The sequence below is a fragment of the Tripterygium wilfordii genome, chromosome 9 (assembly GCF_013401445.1).
Source record: "Tripterygium wilfordii isolate XIE 37 chromosome 9, ASM1340144v1, whole genome shotgun sequence".
NCBI classification, from domain to species: domain Eukaryota; kingdom Viridiplantae; phylum Streptophyta; class Magnoliopsida; order Celastrales; family Celastraceae; genus Tripterygium; species Tripterygium wilfordii.
This window is the reverse complement of record NC_052240.1, coordinates 14,977,561-14,999,754: the sequence shown is the minus strand read 5'-3', so window position 1 is coordinate 14,999,754 and position 22,194 is coordinate 14,977,561. Positions and strand designations below refer to the sequence as shown.

General features: G+C 38.6%; 5 protein-coding genes across 7 annotated transcripts; all 5 read left to right on the top strand.

Moving 5' to 3' along the window:
• The first annotated feature begins 520 nt into the window (after positions 1-520).
• LOC120006521 (uncharacterized protein At2g24330-like) lies at positions 521-4,959 on the top strand. The gene is made up of 6 exons (XM_038856582.1): positions 521-777; positions 881-1,154; positions 1,243-1,387; positions 1,942-2,051; positions 3,675-4,101; positions 4,234-4,959. Exons 2-6 carry the CDS (start codon positions 900-902, stop codon positions 4,500-4,502), a joined length of 1,206 nt encoding a protein of 401 aa, XP_038712510.1. The 5' UTR covers positions 521-777; positions 881-899; the 3' UTR covers positions 4,503-4,959.
• A 431-nt stretch (positions 4,960-5,390) lies between these two features.
• On the top strand, positions 5,391-8,578 carry LOC120006520 (26S proteasome non-ATPase regulatory subunit 11 homolog). Of its 2 annotated transcripts, none has more exons than XM_038856580.1 (2): positions 5,391-5,537; positions 7,065-8,578. In XM_038856580.1, the coding sequence occupies exon 2, from the start codon at positions 7,093-7,095 to the stop codon at positions 8,359-8,361; it is 1,269 nt and encodes a 422-aa protein (XP_038712508.1). In that variant the 5' UTR covers positions 5,391-5,537; positions 7,065-7,092; the 3' UTR covers positions 8,362-8,578. The 2 variants fall into 2 exon arrangements, with proteins under 2 accessions (XP_038712508.1, XP_038712509.1); XM_038856581.1 differs by having other exon boundaries at positions 5,434-5,543; positions 7,069-8,578.
• Positions 8,579-9,439: 861 nt separating this feature from the next.
• On the top strand, positions 9,440-12,190 carry LOC120006522 (basic leucine zipper 9-like). The gene is made up of 6 exons (XM_038856583.1): positions 9,440-9,769; positions 10,659-10,779; positions 10,924-11,077; positions 11,161-11,236; positions 11,366-11,491; positions 11,646-12,190. The coding sequence occupies exons 1-6, from the start codon at positions 9,644-9,646 to the stop codon at positions 11,928-11,930; spliced, it is 888 nt and encodes a 295-aa protein (XP_038712511.1). The 5' UTR covers positions 9,440-9,643; the 3' UTR covers positions 11,931-12,190.
• An 880-nt stretch (positions 12,191-13,070) lies between these two features.
• Positions 13,071-18,878, top strand: LOC120006253 (WEB family protein At5g55860). Of its 2 annotated transcripts, none has more exons than XM_038856222.1 (15): positions 13,071-13,348; positions 13,651-13,778; positions 13,878-13,949; positions 14,026-14,139; positions 14,668-14,736; positions 14,828-14,884; positions 15,538-15,591; positions 15,670-15,732; positions 15,877-15,939; positions 16,296-16,460; positions 16,539-16,694; positions 17,645-17,725; positions 17,821-17,882; positions 18,004-18,131; positions 18,585-18,878. In XM_038856222.1, exons 1-14 carry the CDS (start codon positions 13,177-13,179, stop codon positions 18,083-18,085), a joined length of 1,338 nt encoding a protein of 445 aa, XP_038712150.1. In that variant the 5' UTR covers positions 13,071-13,176; the 3' UTR covers positions 18,086-18,131; positions 18,585-18,878. The 2 variants fall into 2 exon arrangements, with proteins under 2 accessions (XP_038712150.1, XP_038712149.1); XM_038856221.1 differs by having other exon boundaries at positions 13,073-13,348; positions 18,607-18,878.
• A 1,290-nt stretch (positions 18,879-20,168) lies between these two features.
• On the top strand, positions 20,169-22,055 carry LOC120004848 (tRNA (guanine-N(7)-)-methyltransferase). Its single transcript, XM_038854173.1, has 2 exons — positions 20,169-20,272; positions 20,952-22,055. The coding sequence occupies exon 2, from the start codon at positions 20,966-20,968 to the stop codon at positions 21,722-21,724; it is 759 nt and encodes a 252-aa protein (XP_038710101.1). The 5' UTR covers positions 20,169-20,272; positions 20,952-20,965; the 3' UTR covers positions 21,725-22,055.
• Positions 22,056-22,194: the final 139 nt, after the last annotated feature.

The window sequence follows — 22,194 nt, the reverse complement described above, 5'->3', positions numbered from 1 at the left end:
GACAACAAAAAATAATAGCATTTCACTTTCACTTCCACTTCCACATCACTTTTATTTCATTGTCTAATGGAATATAAGTAGCCTTCTTCATGACTATCCTCTTGGGGACATACATACGATCACAAATACCATAGTTTTTGACTAATGTTTTGGCAATTAAGAGGATATTGGTACAAATAGGCTTTCGAATTCTTTGCTTATTGTGTTATTAAGGGCACTCCCATATTATTACATTGTTTATACTGTTTAATCAATCAGCTAATTTGTGAAAGCAAACATAAGCAATATCACTATTTCAATTACCAATACTAAAAATAATAGCTTCTAAATTTATTTGTTTATTATGAAGTTGAAGTCGATCGGACCGTGGCACTGATGCCTGCCGGGGGGGGGGGGGGGGGGGGGGGGGGGGGGGGGGGGGGGGGGGGTTTTGGTTCTTGGTTTAAGTGGTTTAAGTTTTATAAGTGTGCGCGTACAAAAATGAAATTCAGGATAAAGGAAGCAAATTGGAAACCCCCGATGTCCAAGCTAAAGCTTGCGTTCTCGTTCACCTTGGCATTGACAGCTTAACACGGCATTCCGCGTTTACGGTTTACCCAACACCAACGTCAACAGGGTCGATTCATTGCTCTTGCCTCCCAACAACATCTTCACTCTCTCTCCTTCCAACAACACCAATAACAATAAGGCGAACGAGTTTTCTAGAATTACAAGTGACCGTCTCAGATCTGACAACTCCCCTTCAGCTTCATCAACATCAACGTTTCTGCTTTCCAGGTATTATGCAATTCCGCCACTGATCGAGATTTGTAAGTTCGCTTTACGTCCTTTATTTCGATTGAAATTGTCAAACCCTACCCTTGCCACTTTAATTCGTTAGATTTTCATAATTCGTTGCCATGGCCGACGATGAGGACAAGAAAGACTCAAATGATGCCACTTCTGCTCCCGATGCTACTAAGAACAAGACCAAACGGTCGGGAAACATCTTCTCGCGGATCTTCAACGTCTTTCGTCTACACGGCGACGATTTTGAGAAGAGACTCCAGTATATATCCAAGGAAGAAGCATCGGTTCTTTCCAGAATGAAACGAAGATCGCGTGCTAAGACCAGGATCACTCGCAACCTCATTATTTTCTCCGTCCTTTTTGAGGTTTTCATTTTCTTCTTATCTAGTCATCTCTCTCATTATACCGAATGAACAACCATTTGATTCCATATGTTTTTTATTCACATATCAGGTAGTTGCAGTCGGTTATGCAATCGTGACGACAAGATCCATGGATCTCAATTGGAAGATGAGGGCATTTCGAGTTTTGCCTATGTTTCTTTTGCCTGCTTTATCCGCGCTTATCTATTCAGCATTTCTGAGCTTTGCTAGAATGTGTAAGTATTTCGTATTTGCTCTGTTTTCTTTGCTGGACTAGTTCTGTATATGGTTTGCTTACTTTGCTGATCAAGCGATGTTGATAATGTTTTAGTTTCTTATTAGAAGATGTGTTGCCCCTTTGTTAAGCTAATGCAAGCCTTTACCTGGTGCAACTTGTCTCAACTATTTTGAAATATAGGATATCGCTGTCAGTTTTGGATTAGATGTAGTGAATTTCGGAGGAGTGGGCATATTTTTATACACCAAACTTGTTGGAAAATTGATTATGCTAAACTATGTTAAGAGATCAATTGTTTTCTTTATTTCCAATTTCGAAGGAACCTAAATGGAAAAGCTGTCTAAATGTATGCTCATAATGATGTAGATCAGTTCACAACGCAAACATCTCATACTTGCAGAAGAGAAAAGCAAACTTCATTTTGTAGAGGTGTTTGTGATGTTCTATAGTTTTGCTAGTTGTGGTTTACTCAATGGTAGAGTTTTTGTCCTCATTTTTCCAAACTGGGAATACTACATCACCAAATCATTCTTTTCTCAAATATATGTACAGGTGATCGCAGGGACCAGAAAACTCTGGAAAGACTTCGGGCTGAAAGGCAAGCAAAAATTGATGAACTTAAAGAGAAGACAAATTATTATACCACACAACAGCTCATTCAGGTAATTGGAAGCAATATTTTGCTTAGATTCACTGTGTTTATTTTCTTAATGGCAAGAGTTGAGGTATAAGCGATGATTCAAGGCTGTAAGGATCAAGTTACTTCCTGAAATTACATTGCAAATAGGATATTCTTTTTAAAAGATACAAAACAAGAAAGGAAGTGTGTAATTGCTAATTTGTGGCTTGAGATTGATGCCAACATATTGTTCCATTCTCTTCCTACAAGGTAATGGTTAGCCAACCTCTCTCTAAAGCTCTTGAAGACAATGCCATTTTTGTTATTCTTCTGATTAATCATGTTATTTTTATTATTGTTGTTAGTTAGGGTGAGAGGATTTTGATATTGTTTTGGTTCAACTCTAAGGAGTAGGTTACTTCTATGCTAAGAGTTCCATTTTTTTTTGTAACCGTGAATGACACCATACAAGTTTTGCCCTTGGACATCCGATATGGATCTAAGCAGCCCACATGCATAGAAGTTTTTGACCTGACGATAGAGTAAGTTGGGCCAAGCCCAACGCGTGGCCACAAGGGTGTTGCTCCTTCCCTTTTTTTAGTTGCTTGAGTATCAGATCGCTTTCTGATTGAGGTCGATGAAGAAGGTTGTAAAACTATTCATGACTATTTAGGAGAAGAGGAAGCCCTCTCTTAGCGGTACAAAGAATGCGTGTGATGCTGTAACATAAACTTTGTATCCTTTTGTGGATAAGCTAAATATTCTAAACCATGCTAGAACGGCCATGAAACATAACTTTAGAAACTCTTAATAAAATGGAAAGAGGAGTTTAGAGATGCTTTGAACAGGGAAATTATTCTCTTCATGGAGAGTTTTTTGACATCTGCAAGGCTCATCCTAGAGTAGTCATGGATGACGTCTTCATTGGGAGGGAGCAAGAAAGATGTGTTCAAGGTAAAAGATTACTATAGCTGTATGGCATTCGTTTACTTAAAAGGAGGGAGAGAGGCATACATCACTTTACTTAAAAAGCTTTTTGGAAGCCAAGCCAAATGTTCTCAAAAGTAACATTTTTTGCTTGGAAAACCTGTAGGGAAAAATTGTTATGCTGGACAATATCAAAATAAGAGGCATTGTGTTGGTGAATAGATGCTTTCTTTGCATGAGGGAGGGAAATCTTCTTTTGCATTGTGATTAGACTAGAGACTTGTGGGGTATGGCTGGATGCATCACAGGGTCTTCTTGGGTCAGATGTGCCACAGTCAGACAAGAGTTTACCACTTGGGGTTATTTACATGGAGGGAAAGATTGGAATAGCTGCACAGCTGGCTTCCCCTTTGCTATTTTCTGGAAGGTGTGGAAAGAAAGAAATATGAGAGTGTTTGAGGAAGTGGAATCAAACAATCAAGGCATCTACTGCAATTGGGGCCACAGCTTTTGTGTTACTGTAAAGCATATCATGTGGATGAGATGTCTTTGTATTTGTTGTTGATTCCCTTTACTGTTACTTTGTGTATTAACTTTGGATGTACTTAGGTGGCATCCCTTGGTGCTGTTTAAATAATCTCTGTTTTCACCTTTTCAAGAAAATAGATTCATGGGACGTGTTATATCATTGAAATTGTAGTAACTGCTAATTTATTTGGCATTAATTTTTAAAATCCAGAGATATGATCCTGATCCAGCTGCAAAGGCAGCTGCTGCAACTGTCCTGGCATCTAAGCTCGGTGCTGATTCTGGCTTGAAAGTGTACCTGGGAGATGAATCTAAGCTTAATGTCCCAACAGCGAAGAGCAATGATGTTGAAGTTGTGCAGTCTAGTGGCCTTCGAAATCGGAAGCAAGTCCACACTCGAACCAGTAGCACGGGGAGCACTCCGTCACATAATTCTGAAGAAGAAACACATCGTCCCTTTAGTAGTGAGGTTGCGGGAGCTTCGGAGCATAACCAGCTGGTTGTTGTTGATCATTACAATCCTCAGGGATCAACTGCACAAGATGGTGGATGGATTGCTCGAATTGCTGCACTACTTGTGGGAGAGGATCCGACGCAGTCATATGCCCTCATTTGTGGTAACTGTCATATGCACAATGGTGAGTTCGTCCTTGAATAATGTGCTTTTGCAATAGTAAAACCAACACATGAAGACTACTATTTATTGCTGTTAAGTGTCACTTCTGCAGAATCTGTTGGATTATAAATGTTGTTATTTTGTTTTCATGTAGGGCTTGCAAGGAAAGAGGATTTCCCCTACATAACTTATTACTGCCCACATTGTCATGCTCTGAATAGGCCAAAAAACTTGGAAGAGCATATCTCAGGTTCTAATTCTCCTAACATGAGCTCATTGAGAATGGCTGGGGCTGCTGATTTGGTTAGTACTGCTGGTGGTTCTGGGACTGACAGTGTAATTACCAGTAAGAGCCCTGTAAAATCCGGTTCAGAGATGGAAGAAGTAAATGAAAGGGCGGCATCAGGGGAGCTAGTTAGTTAGAAGGCAGATTTACGGAACTCAGAAACTGGGAGAGATTTATGTTTAGTAGGTGTGGCCCTTGGTACTTTTTTTGTGGTTCTCTCAACGTCTTTCATATTTAGGTTTGGCACTTGTTGGCGCTAGGATCAGAAATAGTTGGGCAACTTGGTGGTTGATTTTTTGCTTTGAAACTCTTTTGTGCTCTATAGTGTATCATAGGTTACGTTGCTGTTGTGATCATGCAATTTGTTCCCTTTTCCAATTTTCCGCTTGCTTCTTCGTTATCCTCTATTTCTCAGTTTGGACCTTCAGGCCATTGCTTGTTTTATTGTGTTCCGTGGTAATGGCGGTAGTTATATGGATCTATGAGTCGGGGCCTGGAGTGGGAATAGGAAGATGTGTATGAATAATATTGGAAATATAGAGGCTGTCTGTGTTCGTGAATTCTCAGGATCCACGTAATTTGTGTATTTAGTTATATATTGGTGTATACATAGCTGAATTTTTTTGTAAGTATTCATGGTATATTGAGAACTTGAAACGCTTTTGGTGGTAAAATTGTCGATGGTATTCGAGATGATTGTTGAGACGCTAGCATTAGAGAACTCGCACAGAGAATCTCATAGACACCCTCCAAAAAAGAGAAGAAAAATGCACTACAGGACTTGTGTGACGTTTTTTTTCGCTCCCAACATTTTAAGAATATTCATAAAACTCAACTTTAGACGAGTGATCATGAAATTGCGATTCAACATCTAATACAGTGCTTTTCTTCTTCTGTTTTTTTTTTTAAATTTCCCACGACATAACCTCGAAAAAAAGATCGGGCGAACCTTGTTTGGGTTGGGTTCATGAAAATATGGGCCTAAAATAGTGTACGGTTTCAGCCAATAGTTATAGCCCATTTAAACAAATACCTATATCTGATTCTTCTTTCTTGTTTAAAAAGCAAATTAGAGGACCAAAGAAAGTGGTCTACGAGATCGACAGGAACACCTCCGATAGCCTCCCTTTTCTTGGACTCGTCTTAGCTCTTGTTTGCTATCTTATTCTTTCTCTCCAAAGGTAAGCTAGTATTTTCCCTTCCTCCTTAGTTGATTTTTAAGCGTGCCGGTTCATTTGCCGCTTCGATTTCTCTTTCTGCTCTTAGCTAGGGTTTGGCATTAACTTGTTCTTTTAATTTAAATTCCACGCAATTATCATATCACAGGAAAATGGATATTTTATTACTACAACTCCCTCTATTTGATGCTGTAGGTTGATTCAGTTTCGTTTCTGTTGTTTGCGCGCTGTTATTGATATATGATTTGCCGAAAGATTTCTTTCTCAGGAGTTTCTGTTTGATAGATTTTCTAAACGAAATCTTGGTCTTTGCACTTTAGTTTGAGAATGGTGAGTAGAATTATGCTATTGAGTGAGTAGTTGAAGAGTTTTACGGAGTACCTTCTGTTCTCCGTACCATTTCCCCCTTCTAAGTTCTCTTTGTATGAGTTGCTTTACTTTTGGTTTTCAGACTCCATCAAGTTTTCTTCTTAGTGAGATTTTATGTTCATTATTCTTGTTCCTTAACTTTCCTCTTCGTAATTCTCTTACAAAACAATCAAAAACCCAAAATAATTTGTTCACGTCACTGTTTGTTGTACAGCAAAATTCTGGCTTCTTTGTTTCTCCAATTAATGTCCATACTACCCACGTATGAAAACCGTAATTACCTAAACGTTACTATACCTTTTATCACTCATAAAGTACTACATCAATTTGGAATCAGAGAAGGTTAAAGCTATTGTAGATTGGCGTGGTAGTGGGATAAGTGGTGATGGTTTTGGTGCAAGTTTCAACTCTCAAGTCTTGTTTACTGAAAGCATAACATGTGTTTCCCTAGTGAGTTCTGAAATTCTGTTACTGGGTTTTGTTCTATGATGACTACCAATGGGTTCACCATGGATATGATACCAGCATGCCTTCAGTGAAATGCAAGTGTATGTGTCATGCACTCCAGCTATTTTGCCATTGGTTTAACACGTTTCTCCAAAATTTGCTGAATCAATTAGGATATTCATTTTGACGATTCTGTTGATAGTTTGATATGATTCTATCGATAGTATGATTCTTATCATTCAAAATGTACAATTCTCATAATGTATTTGAATTGTCTGTTTCTGACGCAATGCATAATCATGAAAATACAGTATTTTTCATATTTCACCTTTTTATTCATAATTTAATGTATAAGAAAGAGTTGCAAGGGTGCAGCCTAGAGGTGACAAGTTCAATTCCTTAAAATAGCCTCTCCACATATTATGTGAGCGTACATCTTGTCGGTCCTCGACCCTGGCCATTGTGGGAGCCTTGTGCACGGGTATTGTTTACCTTTTTTTATTCTTAATGTAATGTATGTCAAGAATAACCATACCTTTATCTTGTAATATGTTATGGTTTCTTGTCTAGTACTAATATTATTTTCCTTTTGAACTTTACTGCAACGCAAGGAGGGGAGAGCCAGCTCTGTATTTCACTTTTCTAGGTATAGCATTGTATTTGTTTCTAATATTTCTAAAGATAAAATAGTTGGGAACTTTTGTTTTGTAGGAGTTTTCACTTGGAGGCAACCATGTCTTCATCATTTCTTCCTGCAACAACAGAGTCCATTGCTCTAGCTTTGGAAGCTAAAGATTCATTGGAGTCTATTTCAATTCTTTACTGTATACTTGAGAGCCCTTCGTCTTCTCCAGAAGCTCTTCGCGTAAAAGAGCAGGCAATCACACACCTTTCTGATTTTCTCAGGAAAGAAAACAGAGCTGAGGATCTGCGTAGCCTTCTTACTCAGTTGAGGTCCTTCTTTAATTTGATCCCCAAGGCTAAAACTGCCAAAATAGTCAGGGGAATCATTGATGCTGTTGCAAAAATACCTGGAACTTCTGATCTTCAAATTACCCTCTGCAAAGAAATGGTGCAATGGACCCATGCCGAGAAACGTACATTCCTTAGGCAGCGAGTGGAGGCAAGGCTTGCTGCTCTTTTGATGGAAAATAAGGAATATTCCGATGCTTTGGCCCTTGTTACCAGCTTGGTTAAGGAGGTGAGGAGATTAGATGACAAACTACTGCTTGTGGACATAGATCTGTTGGAGAGTAAGCTGCATTTTTCATTGAGAAATCTTCCAAAGGCAAAGGCAGCCCTTACAGCAGCCCGGACAGCTGCGAATGCTATATATGTGCCTCCTGCTCAACAAGGCACCATAGATCTGCAGAGTGGGATTCTTCATGCAGAAGAGAAGGATTACAAAACTGCTTATAGCTATTTCTTTGAAGCATTTGAGTCTTTTAATGCTTTAGAAGACCCCCGAGCAGTTTTTAGCCTTAAATACATGTTACTGTGCAAGATCATGGTGAGCCAAGCTGATGATGTGGCTGGAATTATTTCTTCAAAAGCTGGTCTGCAGTATGTTGGGCCAGATTTAGACGCTATGAAAGCTGTTGCCGATGCCCACTCGAAGCGATCCTTGAAGGCATTTGAAACTGCCCTGCGAGACTATAAAGGACAGTTGGAGGAAGATCCAATTGTACACAGGCACCTCTCATCTCTGTATGACACTCTTCTGGAGCAAAACCTTTGCAGGTTAATTGAACCCTTCTCCAGAGTTGAAATTGCGCATGTTGCTGAGCTCATTGAGCTGCCTGCGGATCATGTGGAGAAGAAGTTGTCGCAGATGATTCTCGACAAGAAGTTTGCTGGGACATTGGATCAGGGTGCTGGATGCCTAATCATATTCGATGACCCTAAGACAGATGCTATCTACCCTGCAACTCTAGAAACCATTGAAAACATGGGCAAGGTCGTAGACAGCCTCTTTGTCAGGTCTGCCAAGATTATGGTGTGAAATGTTGTTCCTTTTAGATTATGTTTGCTTGTTGGAATTTTACGTATCTTGCTCTTAATTGATTATAGCATGAAATGTTTTGTTTGCGTGTTGGAATTTTTACTTATCTGGCTCTTCATTGCTGTTGTATTTCCCTTATAAGTTCCTCCTTGATATTGTTTTAGTTCTGTCAGGACTTGATTACATTACCTTATGAGACCTATTTAGTTGTGTTTGATTTTTCTTGGAAAACTTTGTTACAAGCCAGTTGCTGTAGCTCCTGCATATGGTCTTTCATTCTGAAACTGTAGTCTCTTGAGAATTCTATGGATGTGTGAGCCACCAAATAAAGGTTATGGGTTGCTTTTGAGCTTGTGGTGCTAGTTGTGTATGATCTTGCCCATGATTTATTACTGTTTTATTTTTATTTTTTTTGTTTGAGCGCTATGAATATGATCTTGCAATATCTTTTTTTCAAAAGCGGCCATATCGTCTTTCCATGTATCTTACGGCACATGATCCATTGGTGGAAGGAAAGTTGGAATCTTTTGTGTTGTGGTACAAACGTGGGGCTTGCTAGGTGATTCAGCTGTGTAAATTTGGGTATGTATGGGAAGTCCAAAAGAAAGCTCAATGGTTATAGAAAAAGATGGAAGCTTATTGCATCTTTATTAATATAAAAACTGGAAAAGAAAGCCCTTTTTTCGACAAAAGAAAAAGAGTCAAAAGACAAGCATCTATTGGCAACTTTTGGAGTATCAGGGTCGGTGCCAGTCCCCATCAAGCGGTTGTTGCCTTGTCTGCTCCTCTGTAAAGAATAAAAGGCTAAAGAGTAAAGAGGGCTCCTGCCCTGGATTTCGTTCTGGTTATTAAAGAGCACACCGTCCTTTCTATAGACTTTCGACACCCTTGACCCCACTACTAAAGTAGTAAATCAATATTCAAATGATAATAAAAATAAATACCCCAGTAGTTATAAATAGTATGTACATCACATCACAGAGGAAAGTAAAAAAAAAAAAAAAGAGTATGGGTGATAGAAATTGAGAATATGCCTAACCCTAACTAATTGGAAATTGGAATTGGAGGAGGTGCATTGCATGAAAGGTCGTAAAAAGAAGAAGCAATCAAGGACTTGAAGGTAATCTTAAAAGCAGTGGAAAACACTTTTAACTTCATCAGCAGAGCCTCTCGGTCTCTATTTAACGATTCTTTTACTCACAGAGTAGCTTTGCCCCTTTCCCTCTTCTTCTTCTCTCTGGTTCTGTGCGCGTCTGTGTATGCAGGCATTAGGCGATGTGATATGATGGAGCACAAAGAATCGATCAGCAACACCACTCTTTCGCATAACACCATCATCGACAAAATCTTCTCTGATTACTGCGACGGGATTTTCGCCGATGATCCTGCTTTCCCCTTCAAGAACCGGGTCAGTCAGTTCTCTCCTCCTACTATCTTTCGTTTTCACACAACGTCAGAAGAGGGCGTCGTCCGTCTCTTCTCTGACGAATCCGAGCATTTTACTTGTTTAGTTGGTCAGCTTGTGTTATTTATTTCTCATTTCGGAACAGGAAAGCCCAAAGGGTGTTCACTTCTGGTGATTTTTGCTTTGGTTACTCTACACTAGTACGTGTGTTTTTGTATATATACTCGTGTATGCGTAAACCATCTTTTTGGTGACTTGGGTCTGGTAAATGGTAATACTACTTCATCACTGTGTCTGTGCTTACATGTATATGTATATTTGTATTCTTTTCTTTGAGAACCCGCAAAAGAGGAGCATATTTCTGCTCATCAGTTTTGTCAGCTGGTTGGCAGTTTCATTCCAATACTGTGTTTCGTATATATATATACGTGCATAACTGCATATATTTGTTTGTGTATAGATATACGATGTTTTTGGTTATTTGGGTTTGGTTTGTTGTGCTTCTAGTCTAGATTTGTGGAGTGCCAAATAAAAGCATGTAATGGGTTTTGCTTTCCTAAAAATAAAGCGAGGAATGGGTTGAAAGCGGAGGCAATGAATGTTAGGTTTCAGGACAAATTACTGTTTTTGTAAGTTTGTGACCATCCACTCCCTGACAAAATATGCTGAGGTTGGAATGTGTCAGCATTTTAATTAATTTATCTTAGTGATCAATAAATGGTGATAGTGAAACACAATAATCAATGCCAATATCTTTCCTGTTAATCAAAGTCATGGTATGATGGATTTACCAACTAATATCATAGCGATTGAGAGTGTTGTCAGCTGTGATCCTTAGGATTTTTGTAGCAAATAATAAGTTCTATTATTGATTTCTTATTTGAATATGCAGGACATTTTGAATGACCTCTTAAGTTATGGTGAACAAGCAGAAACCTTTTCGTGGTCGCAAAACCTTAAACCCAGACAATCCAGTGTCTCAGCAGCAATTGATTCCCAGTCATCAATTTGTGGTATGTAGCAAGGGATATCTGCATATATTATGCATAGAAGGAACCTAACTTCTTATGCTGTTGCTGATCTGATTATCATATTTATGTTACTTTCTTTGTGGATTAATTCATGCTCTGAAATCTGAATTATGGATTATTGATCAGTTGGCAGTCCAATGTCGACTACGAAGCCTAAAGACAAAGCTAATGTCACTACTAGAGGATCCTCAAGGGAACTATCAGATAATGAAGACCTAGAAATAGAGGCAGGTCCTTGTGGACAGAGTACGGACCCAACTGATTTGAGACGAATTAGACGGTAATTGGCACTATTTCTTATATCTCTTAAAGATGTATCTTTGACATACTTAGAGGGCGTTTTCATTTTTTGTTTAATTCTAGGATGGTCTCAAACAAAGAGTCTGCTAGGAGATCAAGAAGAAGAAAACAAGCCCATCTGGCTGTTCTTGAATTTCAGGTTTCTAAATTGTGATTTCTTAGTGTGTGCGCGCTTCTTACTCGTGATGATCAAAGGGAAGACTGTCTACCTAGGACTAAATAAATATGGAATTTTAATTTCTTTACCTCCTCATACGCTTCTTCTTAGGTTGAGAAACTGAGAGGAGAAAACTCATCTGTATACAAGCAACTTACAGGTGCTACTCAACAGTATCGCGAGGCTGACACTAGTAATCGAGTCCTTGAATCTGATGTAGAAGCTTTGAGAGCAAAGGTGTGCAAAAGTCTACTAAAACCCAATGTGGATGAGAAAGAGATCACCAAAAAAAATTGAATAATTGGTATCTGTTTCCGTAATCAGAAACTTGTAAATTGGTTAATCCTATGAAAGTTGATTAATTGGAATGTGGCTTGGGAATCAATTTCAGGTGAAGTTAGCAGAAGACATGGTTGCCAGAGGGTGTAATTTGAGTCAACTAATGCAAAACCGTTTAAATCCCTCTAGCCTACTTAGTTGTCAGAGTCTACGTGGCCTGGCGAATGTGTCACCCACAGTACTCACCGTGCATGGAGATGGTGCTTATGCTGGAATGACGGTTTCAGGGCAGAACTCACCTGTTGGACTTGTGAACGCTGATATTAATAACAATTGCAATTTCAGGAGCAGAGTCATGAGCGACTGTGGAAGCTGTGTATCAGACGTTTGGCCTTGAGAATGTGGTGGTCTCTAGCTGTTAAGTGTCCTGACGTGCATTGTCTTAGCACGTGTTGCATGTCTCGTGATAGTCACGGGAGTCATCATTCTAGTTTTGTAGTACAGTAATTAGTGAAGTATGAAGACTTTGATTGGTTTGGTGTTCCACACATATCAATCGATGTTGGGTTTGCCAGTGGACCAAACACTCTTCAGGATTTTATGATCAGAGACGGAAAGAGAGAGATTTATAGACTCCTCTGAGGTAAAAAAAAAAAACAAAAGAAAAAAGTTGCAATAATTGACAAAAGAATGTACAATTCTCGGAGTTGGAACAGTGTTGTATTATAAATAAATAATAGACAAAAATTAAGGAAGGTTGTTCAAACGTCTAACTCATTGTAGTCAACATTTTCTCAACCTCAACCAAATCCCATCACTAAACTCTCCAACACCCTCTTTAGCTCTATGAACTGGTATAGCAGGTGGTGGTGGAAGCGTTCTCATTTTTCTTTTGCAGACCAATGAGAGTGGGGTCCCTCGTCTCCTAATGCGGTCAAAGGGGAAACGTGGCGATTCCTGATTTGCTCTTTAATTGTACCCCTCAGGAGTCAGGACGGACATTTGACCATTTTGTAGCCGTAGAAATAAAACGGTTGTCTTTTGCTGACTTTGCAAGCTTAAAACGACATTCCGCATGATTAACTTGATAACAAAACGCAAGTATTGTGTTGGCAACAGTATTAGACTCCTAACCAGATTATCTAAGTTGATACTTGATAACGAAAGTAACACCTGGTTTTTTTATTATTATTATTTGGAAATTTTACGTTTAGTCATTGTTCAATTTGAATGTAGTAGTAATATTAAAATCTTTCTTTCTTTCTTTCTTTTTCCAGATTGAATAAATTTCTTCAGTCCCACCACCAGCTACCAACCCCGCCTTCTTTTGTGTACCCGGGGCTGGCTCTGGCTGGACAAATCACAATCAACAATTTGATATTCTCCACGTTTCTCCCTCTCTTCATTCCACACGCTTATCTTCCCCCATACGTGCCACACGGCGTTTACATTATTAAATAAATAATTGCTCCCTTAAATAAATCTGGTTGGCTTGCGTTGGGGTTAACACGTTACACCTCCATCTTATGTGTTGGTAGACAGACCAACAAAGAGTATCTTCCTGCCCACTACTCATTATTCTCCTTCTACCCCTCTCTCACTGCCTCACCGCTTTTGTGAGGTTTGGTGGCTGATCCACTTCTATGACGTCCTCAAAGCTCGCTCTTCTTGGCCTTCTCTTTGCCCTAATTTCCACCAGTATTAGGGCCGACGTCTCTATTGAACATGGAGGCGAGCCCGTTGGATCAGACCGCTCTGATTCGTCCGCCTTGAAGATCGAACTCGACCAACTCAACTCTAAGATCCACCAACTTGGTTAGTTTCCTTTTTTTCATTTGAAATATCTACTCGGTTATTAGGAAATTATTTCTGCCAAGTTTTTCTCAATAACATTGCCCTAGTTTCATGTTGCATATGTACATATATGATAATCTTAGTTTTGATTTCATTTTCATTAATTGGATGCTGATACTGCTCTGCTTAGTAACCTACAAGGCATCAGGGGAAAGGAACACTTATTGACAAGTGTTGATGATGTTGTTGTTCTTTTCATTTTATTCAACTTATTCTTTTCATTTTTTTTATGTGTCTATTTTAACATTTTATCACTGATGAAGAGCATCACATTGAGGGAAAATCTCAAGAATTGAAAACTAAGGATGACTTGATAGCACAGAAGGAGAAAGTCATTCAAGAGAAGTCTGGTAGCATTGCATCTTTGCAAAGTGAAGTATCCTCCCTTCAGGTTTATTTCCACACTCTATGCTCACTTATTTAACTAATGAGAATGGTGTGAACTGTGAAGATAAATGTTATACTTGCTTTTACGGTGTTTTACTTTCAGAAAAAGAGGAAGATTGATGCTGCAGAGCAGGTTGGAAAGGCTCATGCTCGTGTTGATGAACTGGAAAAGCAGGTTTAGATAAAACATTCCCAAGTAAACCATTTTCTTTTTGGAAATGATTAAATCTTAGTGTTACTCTTCTACGCAGATTGATGAACTGAAAAAGGAATTGGAAACACGAGAAAATGAGAAAGATGTCTTGAAATCCCGGGCTAGTGAAGCAGAGAAGAAAGCGAAGGAACTGAATTCCAAACTAGAGAATGTAAGTTTCCTTTTGTGGGATTTTGTTATTTTAACACATAGATTCTTTAACCATACTGTTTTGCATTGTCTATATGTTATTTGTTAAGGGGAGAGAAAAAAAAATATTGCAGGCATTGTACTCCATGTTAATTTGCGTTGACATTCTAATATGTGGAATGTCCTTGAGTAGCTTTGTTATCGGTTTCTTATGTTCCGACATTTTGTTAAGCTTCTTAATCACGCATGCTATTATTTTTAATGTTTACCATTGTCAAGGGGATGCTTTAAAAATAATTCTTAAGGGGATACATTGTTGGTGCCCTGGCTGTGTTGCAACTCAAGGAGACATGCTCTGGTCACTGTGTTTGCTACTTTGCTGCAAAGTTTATATGGAACTCGGTAGACTTATTTTGTTTGTAATTTGGTTGTTGCACCATGTTCCTTTTAGCTTTGGTTTAAGTGCAGGCATATTAATCCGACCAATTTGGGAGTTGCTTTATCTTCTTCTTGGATGACTAAATGACACAAGGTAATTTATTTTTTACAGCTTCAAAAGATTAATGATGAGCAGAAGAGCAAAATCCGTAAGACAGAGCGTGCTCTTAAAGTTGCGGAGGTATGATTGTCGTTTATTAAGCTTTTATGATGCTAAGGTTCTCATGTTGGATTCTTCTTTCATGTTTTGTTTATATTTTTCTAATTTTTAGGAAGAGATGATGAAGGCAAAGCTGGAGGCCACTTCAAAAAGTAGAGAATTGACAGAGGTACTGTATTCTTTCATCAATTTGTCATGCTTTTGGTCTTTCTTCTCTAGCACGTACTCAAGTTCAATTAACTGGACTTTGTATTTGATGGTGGACTTAGATAGATTGATTCATTTTTCTGGAAAATTTTTTCTCAATGGCTTTCTATTTAAATATTTCTGGGCTGAAATTAAAATTCTATTGCCCTAAATGCTTAATTATTTCTTTTGGATGTAGTTTAGGTGTAAAATGGGTTGTTAGACACTCTGATATGTATTTCGAACTCTCTTTTGCGCCGCTCTATCCATTTTATCACTTAATTGTGAGTTATTACTTTCAGTAATGAGGGCCTAAAACTTTTGTATTTGGCTTATCCCAATGAGAATATGGGAAAGCTCAACAAAAGAATGGTAACTGTCGATAATAAATCAGCGGTTGAATGATAAACCTAGACATGTTGTTTATTGCGCAAGTGTGAGACAGATTGTGATACTGGTGGACCGTGGGTATTATTTTTCGTGGGCATTTTTTAATTTGTTAGAATAGTGACTACGATTGCTTAGGCTCTTCAATGGCTCACATTTCATACATTACTACTGTTACTTTGTTGAATATATCATTTTGTGTTTCGAGACTTAATTTGGTCTCAAGGCTGATGCACAATACATGATCAGGTTCATGGTGCATGGCTTCCATCCTGGCTTGCAGTTCATTTGATTCATTGTCAGGTAAAGTTGGTAGCATGGGTGGTATCTTAAATCGTAATATTTCTTTCACGGACTTTGGAATGAATTATTTTCTTGCAGTCCTTCCTGGAAACTCATTGGAATGAGCTTGGAAAGCCTTCAATGGATTTGGCATATCAGAAGGTATTATCCTTTCTTTACCATGTCTCATGGTGGTTATTCATTTCAGTACATTACCTGCGAAGCAGTGAATTACTTAAAACATGTTGCTGTTTGTTCACATTATATTATTATGTCTTATGGAATGCTATCACTAATTTAATGCAGGCCCTGGAAAAGAAGGCTCAAGCTGAGAAGTGGGCTAAGCCCCACATGGAGACTATTAAGACTGTAGGCTCTTATTCTCTTCAACTCTCTGTATTCAGTAAATATTTCACCTGTCTAATGTTCTGGGTTTGGATGCAGTCTGCTGCTTTCTTGTTGGGATGAGATGTAAAATCAGGATCTTATATCACTTTTATAGCCTTGTCTGATAAATCATGCCCTTTTTTTCTCGCCATATGACAAAAATATTATAATTTGACTTAAAAAGAATTAATGTGTATCAGAACTACACTGCTGTTGGTTTTTTTGTTTTAAGTTTGATTTTTTTGTTTTGTTTCTGTGTTCATCTTTGATTACTTTTATAATTACTGGGTCCAAAATTGTATGCTTCTCAAGTCTCATCCCCCTCCTGTTTCTTCAAGAAATGGATCCCTGCTACGAAGGAGCAATTTTTGGTGATGAAAACACAAGTTGAACCACATGTGCAATCCATAACTACCAAAACAATTGAAGTGTATGAGGTTTCGAAGGCTGCAATAACTCCCCATGTTGTCAGAGTACAAGAAGTAGTGGATCCTTACTTTCAGGTGTATATTTGGTATTTTTGTTTTTTATTTATCTGCTTCAGTAGATCTCCTTCTGAAGTGCGCTTAATGTGACTGCAGGAAGCTAAGAAATTTAGTAAGCCATATATTGATCAAGTTGCCACTTTGACAAAGCCTCACCTTGATAAAGTACGTGCAGTTTTGAAGCCATATATGAAAGAGATAGTTCTTGCTTATGGGAAGTTCTTAGAATCTGCTTCCACACACCATCATCAGGTATCAGTAATTTTTTTTTTTTGTTTTATTTCCTGTTTTTATGTTGTCTTCAATTTTTGAAGTGTTCATGCATTCTTGATTGTGTTCTTTCGATATCAGGCATAATTTCCTTTTGTTTTTGCAACTTGGGGGTCTGAACTTAAGGTGGAATGATCTATTAATCATTCCAACAGTATGCCTCACCATATACCTTGAAGGTTCTATATTAATTGTAGATTGTAAATTTAATTGTGTAAAAAGGTGGCATTTTTGCCATACTTGGAGAGGAGGGTTCGGTGTAGGCCAACCTTGGAGGTTCCACATTTTGAAAAATTGTGTAAAGATATGGCTTTTTTGACATCATGAGACCTAGTTGCAAGGTGAGGAGCACCACCAGTTCAGTGGTTGGCAATGGCCCCTCACTTTCTTCTTCAGAGGGAAGAGGGAGGAGTGCAAATGCCCCTTCAAGAGAAAAAAGTAGAAAAGTTAAACAGGTGAAAAAAAGAAAAAGAAAAAGCTTGTTGGCCCCCCCCCCCCCCCCCCCCCCCATGGTTCCCTTTAATCTCTCTTTCATATCTTACCTTCTCAAAAGCAGAAGTGGTTTGGACAACTGAGAGACATTGGTAAACATTTTTGAGCACAAAATTGAAGGCCACTTGGTGTGTTTTTTAGTTGATTAGGCAATGCAAATCATACATATTGTAGAACAACTAGCTTAACTGCAGTGTCAAACTGTCACAGTAATATGTAACTCACACAACTAAAATTTAACAAGAGCCCGTTGATTGATGGTATCATCTTTGTAAGTTTTGCAGTATATTAAGCTTTCTGCGGTGCAAATAAATTGTGAAATTTGGAGTGAGGGATTGGTGTAAATACCTTTTGGTTTGTAATATTCTCATGTTGTTTGCTATTGGAGACAGAAGATGTATGTGCTGTGGTAAATGAATGATCTGGTTCATTTTTTTAAGGTACAAGGTAATGTGCAAGAAATCCTGAAAAAACATGAGTTGACGAGAACACTTGCAACTAAAGAGTTGGTGTGGTTTGTGGTACGTCTTTTCTGCCACTGTGACAATTTTTCTCAATTGAGCATTTTCCAATGATTTAGAGCTCCTGATTATCTTGTGGTCACTGATTATTGCAGGCTTCTGCTTTGTTGGCCCTTCCAATCATCATTTTGTCCAGGATATGTTCAGCCATTTTCTGGTTAGCTTTTTTTTTACTAGTTGTTCAGTTCAAAGAGGGTTTTCTTTTTGTCTTTTTCTGTTTGCTTGGTGAAGATGCCTTTGTTGACTTCATTGCGTTTCTGTTTACCTTACCCGTGTAGCAATAAGGCAAAGAAACCTGTTCGAAATGCTCATTCCAATCACTCCCGTCGCAAGGCCAAGAGGGGGCATCCTGACAAGTAGAGTCCAGAGTATTTTCTGGGCCTGTTTTCTTTGGGGAATATAGACGGTATGCTTTGTTAGTAGCATAGAAGGATAGTTTTAAATGCATGTAGATGAGGGCATGAGATAGAATAGTTTTAAATGCATGTAATATGGAGGCATAAAATAGAATAATAATAATCTCAAGTATTTGTGTAGAAATGGACAAGACTATGTATTGGAACTCAATGCATCCAATACACATACGAGAATCAGTGTACGAAATTAGTAGATAAGAATTTGCTTGGGCTTATTTTAGCAGTTATTAGGTCGAGCAAGGCTCAAGACAAAACTTGTTCAATAAGTTCTCCTGAGTACCCCCATAATCTTGTTAGTTGGTTGCCAGTGTTTATCACCATGCTTCTATGATACCATTTTTTGCCAATTTTTTAATAGCTTATGGCATTCAACTTTGCTATAAATTTGTGTAGGCCATCTTGATTCAAACATAGTAATGTTTGGCCTGATACATTGTCAATAGGAAGTTTATTTCAATTTTGCAGAATGCAGGAAGTACCTGTGTGCTCTTGGCAAGGGCTTTTGGGGGCTACGGAGTACCATGGTTGATGGACCCTGATTGATGTTTTTTGAAGCTCCTGCTCTTTTGTTTTCGTCCTTTTTAGATCTTTTCACACTAGACAGACAATTAGATATCCAGATACATCGAGTAATGTGGTGTTTGAGACTTAGAGTTGTAATTTGATTATTGATTTTTCTTGATTCCTCGATATATCTATCACCTTTACACAATTGGGGGAAAGAAGGGGTACCCTATAACTATTGCCTAGTTCTGATCCCTTCCCCTCCCCTCCCCTCCCTCCCTCTCTCCCCCCCTCCCCCCTCCACCTATAAACTTCCGAAAGAGGTGCGAGATAAGAACAGAAGCAGATGTTCTTGCAAACTAAGCAATGCATCATAACTTAAAATTAATACATGTATGAGCAAAGATGCAATGTCAGTAGTTATCCAAATCCATGCAGACGCAGTGCTCCACGTTCATATACGTATCAGGGAACTTGGCATGCCCATTTATTCCAATACTAGTAGTGGTATTGTTCATCTCTCTAGTACCCTAAGCTGGAGCAAGAGAAGTGATCCCGTGATCTTGATTTATATAATGCTTTGCTCGGAGATTTGGTAGGTTTGGAAGAGTATACTTCTTGCACTCTTAAGCTTTTGAGAAACGACACCCAAAAACAAGCTTTAGAGAAACAACATACAGTCCATGCATATATAATCTAGCCGGCCTTTTCATTAATATTATTCAGGGCAAGCTCTTGAATAATTATATGCTACTTTCCTTGATTAATGCCCATCAAACTTCATTACAGTATTATTCATCAAACATTTCACTTCTCTCAACTACCAGATTGCAATCAAGGAGTAAGGGACGTAGATAGGGGTCACCATTTGGCTCACGGGCCTAGACCCGAAGCCCGAAGTTTGATTAGACACCATACATTATTTTTTTATATATAAAATATGTATATATCTACATATATTGTATATAATATATATATATACATGAATTCTCACATAAGGGTATAAAATAAGGGTATATGTTTACACCATTAATCTGAAACATGTGGAATACAAAGCAATGGGCCCCAAATGTCATCTCACTCATTTACACCATTAAAAAGTGACCTTTATTTTAGACCCTTATATGAGAATTCCTGTATTTGTGTGTATTAACTGCAGTCTGCATGTGTATATATATATCTGTCAAAAAAAAAATAATAGTTAAACCCGGCCCATTGGCCCGCCTCATTTGGGCTCGGGCCTGGACTTCCATTTTCATCCCAAACCCGACCTAAATCCCAAATGATAAATCCAGATTTGAGCCCAGGGCTGGCTTGGACCTCATATTTTTGGACAGACCCGGCCCGATGCCAATCCCTAGACATAGAGATGCGAACTACGGGTGCCCTTTTTTAAAAAAAAAACACACTATCCTGTGCCTTCCTTGGCTTTGAATTATTTTATTGGGCTTCAAGCCCAACTATATATTTTTAACTTTACTATTGAATTGGGCTGTTGTAGGCAAGCGGCCCACTGGGAGCCAAACCCACACAAGTAAAGTAGGAGTGGGAGGAGGTAACATCGGGCGTACTCACACACACACACAGAGTAGCGGGAAATCTAGGGTTTGGTTTCTTCGACTACCAGGTAACGAGAAAACTGTCTTAATCTTCTTTTAAATTCTGCTTTTCGCCATCTATATTCAACTTCATTATCGTATTCTTTTTGTTTCTATAAATTATCGTTTTTCGTTTGTTGATTTATTTTGACCCAATCTGCTCACGAGAAGCTCCGATCGAAGTTCACTATGAATCTTTGGGTACCTATCATGAGATTTATGGACACTATCTAATAGTACCAAGTATCAAAAGAGAAATTATTTGTATATACCTTCGGAGTTCGGACCACCGTTGGTCATATTTCTCTTTATCGAGAAATCGAAGAGGCTAGCTTAGACATAGCAGTTTGGCAATCTCATACCTTCTCCTTCCTCCTTTCACGTTGTTATTTTTCATTTATTTGATCCTCTAGCTGGGTGATTTTATGGTTATGTTTTATTATATTGTTATAAATTGTCCTGCATGTTGGCATTAACAAGCTGTTCATCCACAAATTGGCATTGGCAATGGCAATGGCAATGGCAATGGCAAGCGATTCCTTTTAATTCTATTTTTGTTTATTTTTTGAAAACAAAGACAAGCATAACTTTATAACTTTATATATTCAGGAAGAAAAGTAAAATCATGAGCGAATTGAATTGGTTCTACATTTGATTTTTGATTTTGTTTCCCTCGGAGTTCTGACTTGTCGCCAATCCATCATGCAGTTGCAAAAGAAAAAATGTTGCAAAGTAAGTCAAATCCAACTCTAAGCAAGTCAACTGGACTACCCAGAAAGCGTTTCTACCGAGCAAGAGCTCATAGTAACCCACTGAGCGACTCTCACTTCCCTGTTCCAGTTTCTCCTAGTCACGTGGACTATTCACTTAGTTATCCTCTATTTTTTACCTCTTCTGATCAAGCTGATAGTTCCAGGAAGATCAAATTTGCGGATATTGGTTGCGGATTTGGAGGGCTTCTAATCAGTCTTTCAACCCTTTTTCCTGACACCCTGATGATTGGTATGGAGCTTAGGGATAAGGTCACAGAGTATGTTAAAGAGCGTATTTTAGCTTTAAGGATCTCGAATCATAGTCAATACCAAAATATCTCTGTGGTCCGGACCAATTCTATGAAGTACATTCCTAACTACTTTGAGAAAGGACAACTTTCAAAGATGTTTTTCCTCTTCCCAGATCCTCACTTCAAGGAGAAGAATCATCGCAGGAGGGTAATCAGTATGCACTTGCTGGATGAGTATGCCTATGTTCTTGGGATTGGTGGGATTATATACACAATCACAGATGTGGAAGAACTTGGAGACTGGATGAAAACTTGTTTGGAGAGTCACCCCATGTTTGAAGCTCTCGCAGAGGAAGAGCTTGAAGCGGATCCAGTTGTAAAGCTCTTGAGTTCTGCAACTGAGGAAGGGCAGAAGGTCGCTAGGAATGGGGGACAGACTTTCCAAGCAGTTTATAGACGCGTTGTTCCATCTCAATGATACATTAGGAGACCCTGGGCTGCTCTAAAAGCAACCTTTATATTGAGTTTTGTTGGAATGGTAACCTATATATGGTTTTCTTCCATTTTTTTTGTGTGGAATTTTCCATGTCCATCGTAAAATGGCAAATTTTCACTGCTTTCATTTTGACATTTTAACATTAAGTTTCTCTTTGATCCTCAATTTCACGCGACAGTCTCTCTGCCCTACATCCTGCGCTTCTGGAACCCCCCCACCTCCACTGTGGACTGTGAAAGCCTGGTTGTTTAATATAAGTCGGTAAATTGTTTTTGTAGACAATAGATCCTTTTTGGATACATTTATTCTCTCTAATTTATTGTATCCCATAATTCTGTGGAAGCTTGCTTGGCTGGATAAAGTGACAGTGACTGCAATTGATATGCTGATGCAATGTTGGAATATCTGCTATGATAACAATTGATAGTTTTCTTCTCCTTTCTAATTTCTGT

What these genes read in the sequence shown, in the direction of transcription:
- LOC120006521 (XM_038856582.1), top strand. Translation starts at nt 900, where the DNA reads ATGGCCGACGATGAGGACAAGAAAGACTCAAATGATGCCACTTCTGCT. An exon ending in TTTTCTCCGTCCTTTTTGAG is followed by an intron (nt 1,155 to 1,242) that starts GTTTTCATTTTC and finishes TTCACATATCAG; the next exon opens with GTAGTTGCAGTCGGTTATGC. An exon ending in CCACACAACAGCTCATTCAG is followed by an intron (nt 2,052 to 3,674) that starts GTAATTGGAAGC and finishes TTTAAAATCCAG; the next exon opens with AGATATGATCCTGATCCAGC.
- LOC120006520 (XM_038856580.1), top strand. Translation starts at nt 7,093, where the DNA reads ATGTCTTCATCATTTCTTCCTGCAACAACAGAGTCCATTGCTCTAGCT.
- LOC120006522 (XM_038856583.1), top strand. Translation starts at nt 9,644, where the DNA reads ATGATGGAGCACAAAGAATCGATCAGCAACACCACTCTTTCGCATAAC. An exon ending in TTCCCAGTCATCAATTTGTG is followed by an intron (nt 10,780 to 10,923) that starts GTATGTAGCAAG and finishes ATTATTGATCAG; the next exon opens with TTGGCAGTCCAATGTCGACT. An exon ending in GATTTGAGACGAATTAGACG is followed by an intron (nt 11,078 to 11,160) that starts GTAATTGGCACT and finishes GTTTAATTCTAG; the next exon opens with GATGGTCTCAAACAAAGAGT.
- LOC120006253 (XM_038856222.1), top strand. Translation starts at nt 13,177, where the DNA reads ATGACGTCCTCAAAGCTCGCTCTTCTTGGCCTTCTCTTTGCCCTAATT. An exon ending in TTGATGAACTGGAAAAGCAG is followed by an intron (nt 13,950 to 14,025) that starts GTTTAGATAAAA and finishes TCTTCTACGCAG; the next exon opens with ATTGATGAACTGAAAAAGGA. An exon ending in CTTCCACACACCATCATCAG is followed by an intron (nt 16,695 to 17,644) that starts GTATCAGTAATT and finishes CATTTTTTTAAG; the next exon opens with GTACAAGGTAATGTGCAAGA.
- LOC120004848 (XM_038854173.1), top strand. Translation starts at nt 20,966, where the DNA reads ATGTTGCAAAGTAAGTCAAATCCAACTCTAAGCAAGTCAACTGGACTA.